Source organism: Dama dama, chromosome 2, assembly GCF_033118175.1.
Source record: "Dama dama isolate Ldn47 chromosome 2, ASM3311817v1, whole genome shotgun sequence".
Lineage (NCBI taxonomy): Eukaryota > Metazoa > Chordata > Mammalia > Artiodactyla > Cervidae > Dama > Dama dama.
In genome coordinates, this window is record NC_083682.1 from 6936766 (window position 1) to 6948314 (window position 11549).

General features: G+C 55.0%; 2 protein-coding genes across 3 annotated transcripts; one reads left to right on the top strand and one right to left on the bottom strand.

Annotated features, from left to right (window-relative positions):
• Positions 1-266: 266 nt before the first annotated feature.
• Positions 267-4355, top strand: FIBP (FGF1 intracellular binding protein). 2 transcript variants are annotated; one of them, XM_061163336.1, is made up of 10 exons: positions 267-462; positions 664-862; positions 1066-1192; positions 2116-2216; positions 2727-2881; positions 3150-3258; positions 3336-3399; positions 3636-3722; positions 3809-3906; positions 4235-4355. In XM_061163336.1, exons 1-10 carry the CDS (start codon positions 378-380, stop codon positions 4302-4304), a joined length of 1095 nt encoding a protein of 364 aa, XP_061019319.1. In that variant the 5' UTR covers positions 267-377; the 3' UTR covers positions 4305-4355. The 2 variants fall into 2 exon arrangements, with proteins under 2 accessions (XP_061019319.1, XP_061019328.1); XM_061163345.1 differs by having other exon boundaries at positions 2727-2860.
• Positions 4356-4559: 204 nt separating this feature from the next.
• On the bottom strand, positions 4560-8018 carry CTSW (cathepsin W). The gene is made up of 10 exons (XM_061163323.1): positions 7868-8018; positions 7512-7596; positions 6598-6711; positions 6070-6218; positions 5833-5929; positions 5668-5748; positions 5440-5565; positions 5171-5235; positions 4871-5080; positions 4560-4790 (listed from the first exon to the last, which is right to left on the bottom strand). The coding sequence occupies exons 1-10, from the start codon at positions 7952-7954 to the stop codon at positions 4680-4682; spliced, it is 1125 nt and encodes a 374-aa protein (XP_061019306.1). The 5' UTR covers positions 7955-8018; the 3' UTR covers positions 4560-4679.
• Between the last annotated feature and the right edge of the window lie 3531 nt (positions 8019-11549).

An 11549-nucleotide genomic window follows, 5' to 3' on the forward strand; every position in this document is an offset into this window, starting at 1 on the left:
AGAATAACCAGGAGGATATGAGGGTGAAGGTTGCCGGGATAGGGGCAACTAGCCAGAGGCCTTGGTTCTGGATGCCCTCCTGCAAACCCGGCTGGCATGAGGGTGGGGTGGGCTGGGCTGGGTTGGGCTGGGAACTGAGGATCCCGAGATTCCCCCTCCCGCTGGGAGGAGGGGCTACCCAACCGTGTCGGCCTCAGCCTCTTTCTTCGCGGCTCCTGCCCAGACTCGCTCTGTCCCGGAAGTGGTCCTTTTCTGGCTCCGGGTGCCGGGAGACGAATGTCGGTGCTCCCGGAAGTGGCCCGGTGGCGGCGCGCCGGGCCCGGGCAGTGCTCGCTCCTGCTGGGGCGCTGCGGTAGCGCCCGGGTCCGGGCGTCGCCATGACCAGCGAGCTGGACATCTTCGTGGGGAACACGACCCTCATCGACGAGGACGTGTATCGCCTTTGGCTGGACGGTTATTCGGGTCTGTGGGGGACAGACTGGGGGAGCCGGTCTGGCGGAGCGGTTGTTTTGGATGGGAGAGGGGGCAGAACCAGGACTAGGCATCCTATAGGGCAGTGGGCAGAGGCCTGGGAGTATGAAATGTCTGGGGCTTGGGGCTGAAATCCCTGTAGAACCTCTAGGGTCGGCGGGGCGGGGCCTGATGCCAGCGCTCGCTTCCCAGTGAGCGACGCGGTGGCCCTGAGGGTGCGCTCGGGAATTCTGGAGCAGACCGGCGCCACAGCAGCGGTGCTGCAGAGCGACACCATGGACCACTACCGGACTTTCCACATGCTCGAGCGCCTGCTCCACGCGCCGCCCAAGTTGCTTCACCAGCTCATTTTCCAGATCCCGCCCTCTCGACAGGCGCTGCTCATCGAGAGGTGCTCACCTGGCGGGTGGTGGGGACGCCAACCAGTCTGTCCATGTACCCATTTTGCAGGCTGACGATGGGGCCCGGGGACGGACGGGACTTACCCAAGCCGGGAGAATGTTGAGAGCGGAAGGGGCCAAACCCAGGTCCTGCCAGCTTTCTTTTTCCCTCTTTTTATGGGAAGTCAGTAGTGTCGTCCCCAACTCCCCACAGGTATTATGCCTTTGACGAGGCCTTCGTGCGGGAGGTGCTGGGCAAAAAACTGTCCAAGGGCACCAAGAAAGACCTGGATGATATCAGCACCAAAACAGGCATCACCCTCAAGAGCTGCCGGAGACAGGTGGGCACTGCACCCGTCTGCAGCCCAGCCCTTTGCACCATCCCTTTGGTTCCTGCCTCACCTCCAGCCCACTCCAACACCTCTGTGGCAGTGCCTTCATTTCCACTCTCCTCTCTTTTAGCTCCTTCCAAGCCATCCCCTACTCTTGAGCCAGAGTGACCTCTCAGAAGCCTACATTTTTACCTTAGCTTTCTTCTGCTTACGAACTTTGAATGGCTCCCATTCTTTCCTATAGCAGCCACATTCCTTGGTCTTGACCTTCAGACCCTCCTATCATCCTGTCCCTGCCCCCTTCTCTAGACTCCCCAGCCCCTGGCTTTCTTTTGCTCATCTGCCCCTACCTGTATTATTTTTATAGGTTATTATTTTAGGACATATCTACCTCTTGAAATCTAAGGCATGGCTGGGGATTGAGGGGCGTGGTCATATACCACCTTCTCCAAAAGCCTTGCCAGTGGTGCCAGGAAGAAGTAACCCTTCTACTGGGCCTTTAGCATTTTCCTCTGTGACTCCTGTGAGCTCCCCAAGATGGCTTAGTATTTGCTCTTTTTTGAGTTCCTGGGACTTAGCCAGGAAGGTCAGTTTCGGCACAAACTAGTGAAGAACTAGAGAGCATGATGCTAAAATCGCGGTGAATTTGTTGATAAGAGTGAGTAAACATTTATCCAAGGCAAGATGGCAGAAGCTGGTGAACATTTGGGGGATTGATAAGAGATATTAATAATTAATAGGGCTTCCCAAGTGACACATTGGTAAAGAATCCACCTGCCTATGCAGGAGATAATAGTTTGTTGAAGGAATAGCAAATGCTTCATCAGTGTCTGGTGACTGGATAGGTGGGAAAGTGACTGTGGATAAACCCAACAGTTTATTGGGTGAGCAAGCTCTGACCAGTCCTTCCTCCTCCTCTAACTGCCCTGCAGTTTGACAACTTCAAGCGCGTCTTCAAGGTGGTGGAGGAAATGCGGGGCTCCCTGGTGGATAACATCCAGCAGCACTTCCTCCTATCCGACCGGCTGGCCAGGTGAGGGGCCAGGAGAGGGGCCAGGTGAGGAGCCAACTGTCTCCCCCTCCTGCACACTCCTTCCTTGTGCCCTGAGGCTGACCCTTATTTTCTGCCCCAACCCGCATGACCTGCTTACTGTACGGGAGCAATGGTTATCCCTCTCTTGGGTTGTACTTTGGTTCAGACTGGCCTGGGTTTGAATCTCAGCCTGGCCATTCATCAGCTAGACTGTTGTGAGGTGCCATGGGTAAAGCCCATGATGGCACAGTCCCTGGGGCTTAGTAAGTACTCAGGAAATGGTCGCTGTTACCCTGTGGTCTCCCACTGTGTCCCTTAGGAGATCCGGGCTTAAACCTTCTCTTTGCCCAGAGGAGGAAGCCCAGAGAGACGTGACTTGAAACACATCACACAGTGAGTTAGGGTAGAGAGAGGCCAGAACACGGCGGTCGCGCCAATGTTGTGGTTGGGAACTGCTTGCTAAGAAGCAGTTTCAAGCCCTGATGGATGCCCCCCCACCTCACCCCGCAGGGACTATGCAGCCATCGTCTTCTTTGCCAACAATCGCTTTGAGACAGGGAAGAAAAAACTGCAGTATCTGAGCTTTGGGGACTTTGCCTTCTGTGCTGAGCTCATGATCCAGAACTGGACCCTCGGAGCCGTCGGTGAGGCCCCCACTGACCCAGGTGCAGGCCCCCGTTCCCAGCAGCCTTTCTTCTTCAGGGCCCCTGCCCAGCTGCTTCTGCTCATGGCCCAGCGCCCCCACACATAGCTTGTCTGCAAACAAGGGACCCACAGCGTCTCTCTGGCTTGGGGCCAGTCCCTCCAGCTCTCTCACACCCAGCATGCTCTTTTGTCTTGTGGGGTGCCATGAGGTGGTGGGGGGAAGGCTCAAGTTATCACAGGAGGTATTTTTTATCTCCCACCTCCATTCCTTTCATGGGCCTCACTCAGACTCCCAGGTGGATGACATGGACATGGACTTAGACAAGGAGTTTCTCCAGGACTTGAAGGAGCTCAAGGTGCTTGTGGCTGACAAGGACCTTCTAGACCTGCACAAGAGGTGACCTGAGGGGTCTGTGGGGCAGGGCCTGAAGTGGGCGCCCAGGCAGCACAGGCCTTGACCCTATCCTCCTTCAGCTTGGTGTGCACTGCCCTCCGGGGGAAGCTTGGTGTCTTTTCAGAGATGGAAGCCAACTTCAAGGTCTGTGGCCCAGTCCAGCCTCTGTAACTGGGGCATCTTCAGCCTCCAGAGCCCTGTCCCCTCAGCAGCTCTGCTATTGGCCTCAGGCGGTGCTGCTGTTCCCTCTGCCTGCCCCTGGGGGGAGCCAGCTCTTAAACGCTGGGGAATTACTTGATTGAGGGAGGTGGATAGATGTGGTCTCAGCCCCCAGCCTCTCTCGGGCAGAAGGCAGAACTCCCAGGCTCCCTGCCCCACAGAACCTGTCCCGGGGGCTGGTGAATGTCGCCGCCAAGCTGACCCACAATAAGGATGTCAGAGACCTGTTTGTAGACCTCGTGGAGAAGGTGAGTTGTCCTGCCGGCTGCCCTCTGACTCCATCCTGGCCTGTCCCTGGCCTGTGCCAGTGCTAGATGTTACCTTGGACCCACAGTTCGTGGAACCCTGCCGCTCCGACCACTGGCCATTGAATGATGTGCGGCTCTTCCTGAATCAGTATTCGGCTTCGGTCCACTCCCTGGATGGCTTCCGGTGAGAGACCTCAGGCCTCCTTATCCTGCTGGCCTCCTGCTGGGGCCCAGCCCTCCTGCAGACTCTGAGTTCCCTGTTCTTTGGCCCTGGGGTTGGAAGTCACTCTGTTGACCAGAGTCTCAGCTCCATTGCTGAGAAACTGACCTGATCTCGACAAGTTCCTTTCTCTCTGTGTGCCTCAGTTCCTTCAGACATAAGCTGGGGGTGACAGCAGTAAGGCTTAGAGGAATCCTGTGAGGATTAAACAAGTGAAGGTGTAGAGAGCACGCGGAGCAGGGTCATGGGGATCCAGTCAACATCAGCCAACCCATTACTGTTATCATTGCAGGCACCAGGCGCTCTGGGACCGCTACATGGGCACCCTCCGTGGCTGCCTCCTGCGCCTCTATCATGACTGAGGCCCCTCCCCCCGCCCTGGCCACATTGACAATAAAGTTGCCATGACTTTGGAGGAGGCTGTGAGTGGGTACACACATGGGTCCGCGCATGCAAGTGTGTGCCCGTTGCACATGTACGTCTCTTTTTGAGTGTCATGGTGTACGAGGATGTATGTGTCTGTTGACCCCACAGGGACAAGGACATGTCGGAGAACGGTATCTACTTGCTCCCCATCCATTTCCCCACCCCAGCTGTGTCCACTCCAAAGACAGGGGTCTTGTCTTGCTTTATTCAATCCCCAGCAAGAATACTGGGAGGCTGCAAAAACCTTGGGGCGGGTGGCAGGGGGAGGTAACTGGCACAGCAGGAGAGAGCCAAAGGGCAGCCAGGCGGCCTCAGGGAGGGCAGGAGACTTGTTGCTGCTTATTAGGTTTGTCCACTATGGCAGTGACCGGGAACTTGGTGATGCCGCAGGTGTTACTCCCTCGATGCAGCCGGAAATAGCCCTAAGAAGTTAGGGCCCATCAGCGCCAGACAGTGGGAAGAGGTCTGTCCGCCCTGTCTGCCCCCAGCAGATCACACTCACCTTCTCACCCCAGTGAGTCCCCCAGGAGTTCTGCAGGGTCCAGTATGCCATGGGGCGGCGAGGGCGAGAGTAGGATCCGAATGAGGCCGCCTTCCCCTGCCTCCCCTCCACCGACTTGGTTTTACCAAAGCCCACCAGCAGGACACAATGATTCACTTGTGTGGGGTCACAGGTGGTAGGTGTGGCCTTGATCACACCCTTCTGGTAATGCTGCAGGGGCAGAGAGGCTGAGTCTGGGGCCACCTCCCCTATATGCGCCACCCCCCCCCCCCCCCCGCCCCATTCCCTACCTTATCTCACCTGCAGTAGCGTCATATTGATGGTCACGGTGATGGGGCCTTGGGTGGCCAAATGCCTGGCAATGCCTGGGGGTGGAAGGTACCATCTAGCCTTGCCTCTCCTTCGACCCCTGCTCTTGGCTCATAGGCATCTCTCTCTATCTATTTCTTCCTCTTTCCTGCCCTCTACCCCCCGCCCCCAGAGATCCCTCCGTCTCTGTCTATAGCTCCGTCTGTCCTAGTCTGTCTGTCTCCCCGCTGTACCCGCCCGTGTCCCCATCCTGCCCGCACTCTGCTCGCAGGCCTGCAGTGTTATGAAATCCTGGATCCAGGCCACCTTCTTGTGCTTCTCAGCCAGGCATCTGTGAGTTTTGCCACTCCCATCGAATGGATAGTCCTTCTCACTGGCCAGGCCTCCTAGAGATAAGCGAGGCCCAGGAGGAAGCTCAGTGCAGCTCGGGAACAGTACCCACCCCGTCCTTCCCCCACCACGACTGCCCGGAGCAGCCAGGTACTCACTATTGTTGAGGACAGTGAGGAATGCATCCCAGACGAAGCCACCCTTGCAGCCGTTCCCACAGCGGTCACAGTCGATCAGCTCTGGTGCCAGAAGGGACAGTGTGTGTGCCCAGGCCTCAGGCACCCCCGCCTCCCTCGGCCCCCCGCCCCAGCCCCCAGCCATACGCTGCACGGAGACCTCCACAGACCAATTGAACTTGATGGCCCATAGGGCCTCGATGTTGCCCGCTGCCGCGATGGCCCAGCAACAGTTGCAGTGTTGCTAATGGTGAAAGGATGGTAGCGGTGGGGGCGGGGAAGGACTGCAGGCCCCCGCCTCCCCACGTGCACCCCCTCCTCCCCCCCGCCCCCGCCCAGGGCCGGATTGGGCCAGGCTGCTGGGCTTGGTGTGGAGGCAGATACCTGGTTCCTGACGGGTGGGAAGGTGCCAGCCTTGCGCCAGTCACAGGTTGAGGGCACTGAGTGCCCCCACTCTTCAGACCCCACCTTTCTGCTCACACCGAGGGCCTCTCCAGCCACCCGCTTTCCGTAAAGCTGGACAAACTCCTCCTCTGGGGACACATGGGGCCATGAAGTTCACTGTTTTGAACCCCGCCCCGCCCCGCCACATCCTGCCTCCCACCCCAGCCATCCACATCCAGAGCCATTTGAGTCTCTGTAATGCCCCGGGAGGCAGAAAGATAAGGACCCTGAGGCCTAGAAGAAGGCCAGGTTCCTGGCTGGGGTGCACAGCCCTGCACCTGTTGTCTGTGTGATCTGGGCTGCCGCCCAGGCCTCCACAGAGTTCCTGCCCTGATCTCGGATTCGGGGCAAACCCCCAAGCCTGTGGTCCTCAGGAGTCCCTCTGGGGAACAGAAGCCAAGTCAGCCTGGTATCTGCTGGGAAAGATCCTGCTTCCCTGCCTGCCACCCAGGGCCGGGAGTCCAGTACCTGTGAGGTCACTGAATTGAGTCACCCCAAACTCGGCTGTGCCCAGGTCCTCCTCCTGCAGCCGCTGAGCGTTGGCCAGGTTTTGGGCAAAGATGTCCAGGCGGCGGGCATGCTCTAGACCGAAAGGAGGTTGTCCTAGTCTGGCTCACAAGCCCCCAGGGACAGGAAGCAGCCACCAGTTTGGCTTCCCACCCACACTCTCCCAGGTAAGCACTGGCTCCTTTCCTATGGTCCTTGCAGACCCCGCTACAGACACCTGGACCAAGGAAGTGGCTCCCCATTCCCCCTAGAGTTGGGGTTTCGTTGAAGGCAGGAAGAGAGTATCTGCCCACCTGGGGAAGAAGCCAAGTGAAAGGTCGAGGGCTAGTGACAAGAGAAAGGTGGGTGGTCAGAGACCGACTTCCTGCCAGGTCATATCTATCTATACTTCACACCTCTGGCCGCAAGTCTGTGGCTGGAACATGGATGGGGAGGGTTGGGGTACAAGTCCCTGGCACAGGAAGTCAGGCTGAAAGGTGCCAATAGACCTCCCCCATGGGAGATGAGATCCAGAGGGCAGAAACAGGGCTGGCAACGCATGGGGGTGGAGAGGGAATCCACAAAATGGGTAACCCTTGGTGCTTGCTGGATGACTAGCAGTCTCCTGCTACTGTAGTCACAGGAAAGTGGCTCTGGAACGTGAAGATCCTCTCGGACCAGTCAAACCCCCAACAGCCACCACCTCCTTCCAGGTTCATAGCCAAGGAGGATCCTGTCCCCGCCTCTGCATTTGGGAAACCAGGGAGTACACTCCCAGCCCCGCGTCACTGTCCTGAGTGGCTTTGGTCAAATGCATTCCCCACCCTGAGCCTGAATTTCCTTGTCTGTTAAATGAGAGCAGGGGTTAGACTGGAGATGCACGTGCCCCGGGATACCTGCTGGATTTGGGTAACTCCGGTTGTACTGCATCTGAAACAATCTGAAGACCTCTTTCAGCTCCAGTGGCTGGGGACCTGGGTCCTGGGTGGCGGTGCAGGGCAGGGGGGGTGTAAAAAGAAAGAGTAGTGGGGAGGGGGTGAGGTGAGGAGTCATGGCCGGGACCACACCTCAGCTCCCACCCAAGCTGGGACTGGACTAGGGAAGCAGCCGGTTCACCCGCTTTTCTCCCTGTGTGGGCCTGAGCACATGGATCATCCCTTCAGTCTCAGTCGCTCCCTCTGAGAAGTAGGAACAAAGCCCTGTTTCTGCCAGGGTGAGCCCCAGGCATGGGGAGAAAGTTGGGGACACTTACCTGGCCCCTGAGGGAGCCCTTGATGCCTTGAGCCAAGCCTGCCACCAGCAGGGCCAGAAGGCAGGAGAGATGGACAGTTGGTGCCATGATGCAGCAGACTAGAGTGTCTGGGGCAGGAAACTGCAGACCAAGGTGGAGGGGCTGAGAGGGTGGAGCTGGAGAAACCACAAAAGGGAAACCAGGTCAGGAGGGGGAGGAGGACCCCCATACACACATACACAAGAGGGCTTCAGGCTTTTGTCCCTGCATGGCCCCTGCCTGCCAGTACCCCACTCCACCTCTTGTCTTTATTCAGCAGAGGCCCTCTGCCAACCCTGTCCTGGGCAATCCTAAGGATGTGGAGATGGATCTGGCCTTAAGAGGACAGGAGTAGACAGATGCTAAGTGGGCAGATGCTAATATAGGGCCATTGGTGCCTGGAGGGAGAAACAGGGCTATGGGAGCCACAGGCCCTAATGATGGGGGGGGGGGGTGTGAATTGGTGGTTAGTACCCCCCAGGAAGCATTCTTGCTCATCCTACTACAAAGCTCAGTCAGCTCAGGCGTCACCTCCAAGAAGCTCGCCTATCCTGTGGTATGACCTGCAGCCCCTTGAACCCCTGGTCTGCCTGTGTCTACTGGGCATCTGCATCCCAGCCACACCGGATGTGTCTGCCTTGCTTGTATCCTGAGCACCCAGGAAGGGGCCGCATGCAGAGCTGGCTCAGGGGGGATTTGCTGGCTTAGTGATTAGTCGTCTTTTTTAACTAGAAACGTTCAGGGTCCAGGGGACAGCAAGTGGAAGCTACAACCTCCTCTGTTCTTCATTCTTGTCACAGTCTGGGAACGGGGAGGGGAGGAGGTATGTAAATGGGCCTCAGGGGGCAGGAAGATAGCAGGATTGGCACCTCAGACAGAGCCAGGCCGGAGGCTGAGGCCTGGGCAGGGGTGTTTACACCTGTCACTTGTGCCTTGATGTGGGTCCTTGGGTTCGGGGGCTTTCACATGGACCTTCAGTCTGGGAACCAGCATCTAAGACCAGAGACAGGCGAGAAAAAAACTGGTTTTCCAGGGTTTCCATGGGGATAGGAGCAGGGGAGGGGATCCATTCATTCATGTGCTGATTATCTCATTTCTTCGATCATTGGGAATCTTCCCAAAGCCATGAGGTCCCTTTTTCCGCACCACCCCCTCCCACACACACACACTTACCATGTAGTAAGCCAAGGGTCTCCCCTGGGGGAAAAAAAAGAGAATGATGCTGACTTTATTAAAATGCAGTAGAGGACTTCCCTGGTGGTTCAGTGGATAAGAATCTGCCTGCCAATGCAGGGAGCATGGATTCAATCCCCGGAATCCAGGAAGATGCCACATGCAGAGGAAGAACTAACGCTGCGAACCTCAACTACCAAGCCTTTGCTCTGGAGCCGGGGAGCCAAAACTACTGAGCCCATGTACTGCAACTACTGAAGCCCGTGCACCTAAATCCTGTGCTCTGCAACAAGAGAAGCCACTTCAATGAAAAGCCTGTGTACCACAAAGGAGAGAAGCCCGGCTCACTGCAACTAGAGAAAGCCCGCATGCAGCACCAAAGACCCAGCGCAGCCATAAATAAATAAATTGAAAAAATGTAGTAGACAGACTGTCTACAGAAGGGCACCTGGCTCCATGGTTCTCCTCCCCAGTCACGTGTCCCAAGCTGGTTTTAGCCGTGTGTGATCAACGACTAAGGGCCCCCCTACCTGTCACCCCCAGAGCTGGAGGTTTATAATAACAGCTTTAGGTTCCTGCTTGCCCAGTAGTTAAGAATCTGCCTGCCAATGCAGGAGATGCAGGTTCAATTCCTGGCCTGGAAAGATCCCACAAGCTGCAGGACAACTAAGCCCATCAGCCACAACTATTGAGCCTATGCTCTAGAGCCTGGGAGTTGCAACTACTGAAGCGTGCGTACTCTAGAACCTGTGCTCTGCAACAAGAGAAGCCACTGCAGCAGGAAGCCCACTCACTGCAACTAGAGAAAGTCCTCGGGCAGCAGTGAAGACCCAGCACAGTCTAAATAAATAAATAAAATAAAGTTTTATGGAGGTATAATTCACATGCCATAAAATTCACCCTTTTAAAGTGTTTAGATAATTCAGTGATTTTTCATGTATTTGCATAACTGTGCAACCATCACCACTGTCTAATTTCAGAGCATTTTCATTACTCCAAAAGAAATCCCATACCCGTCAGAAGTCATTCTCACATTCTCCTGTCCCCTGGCAAACACTAGTTCGTTTTTCAGATTTGCCTATTCTGGTTGTGTCATATAAATGGAATATGTGGCCTTTTGTGTCTGGCTTCTTTCAAGTAGTGTCATTTTCAAGATTCATCCATGTTGTAGCACATATCAGTACTTCATTCCTTTTTATGACCGAATAATATTCTGTCATTATATTGCCACCCTGCTTACTTAACTTATGTGCAGTGTACACCATGAGAAACGCTGGGCTGGAGGAAGCACAAGCTGGAATCAAGACTGCCGGGAGAAATATCAATAACCTCAGATATGCAGAGGACACCACCCTTATGGCAGAAAGTGAAGAAGAACTAAAGAGCCTCTTGATGAAAGTGAAAGAGCAGAGTGTAAAGGCTGGCTTAAAGCTCAACATTCAGAAAACTAAGATCATGGCATCTGGTCCCATCACTTCATGGCAAATAGATGGGGAAACAATGGAAACAGTGGCTGACTTTATTTTTCTGGGCTTCAAAATCACTGCGGATGGTGATTGCAGCCATCAAATTAAAAGACGCTTACTCCTTGGAAGGAAAGTTATGACCAACCTAGAGAGCATATTAAAAAGCAGAGACATTACTTTGCCAACAAAGGTCCATCTACTCAAGGCTATGGTTTTTCCAGTAGTCACCTATGGATATGAGAGTTGGACTATAAAGAAAGCTGAGCGTCGAAAAATTGATGCTTTTGAACTGTGGTGTTGGAGAAGATGCTTGAGAGTCCCTTGGACTGCAAGGAGATCCAACCAGTCCATCCTAAAGGAGATCAGTCCTGGGTGTTCATTGTAGGGACTGATGTTAAAGCCAAAACTCCAATACTTTGGCCACCTGATGCCGAGAGCTGACTCATTGGAAAAGACCCTGATGCTGGGAAAGATTGAGGGCAGGAGGAGAAGGGGATGACAGAGGATGAGATGGTTGGATGGCATCACCGACACAACGGACATGGGTTTGAGTAAACTCCGGGAGTTGGTGATGGACAGGGAGGCCTGGGGTGCTGCGGTTCAAAGGGTCACAAAGAGTCGGACACGGCTGAGCGACTGAACTGAACTGAACTGAATATTCTATCATATCATTTTTTGTTTCTCCTTTTATCAATAGATGAATATTCCATTGGTTCTATATTTTCAACGCTTATGAATAGTGTTACTGTGAACACTGTGTACAGATTTGTGTGTGTGTGTATGGACACATGTTTTCAATACCCCTGCGTATGTACACCTGGGAGTGAAATTGCTGGGTCATGTGCTAACATTTTTGAGGACCTGCCAGACTGTTTTCCACAGCAGCCGCCGCATCTTACATTCCCACTCATAGTGTGAGGGTTCCAATTTCTCCATATCCTCTCCAGCACTTGTTACTGTCTTTTGGGTTTTAAAGACTTATTATTTTTAGCCTCCTCTCCCCCACCCCTGGCGGGTGGTGGTGC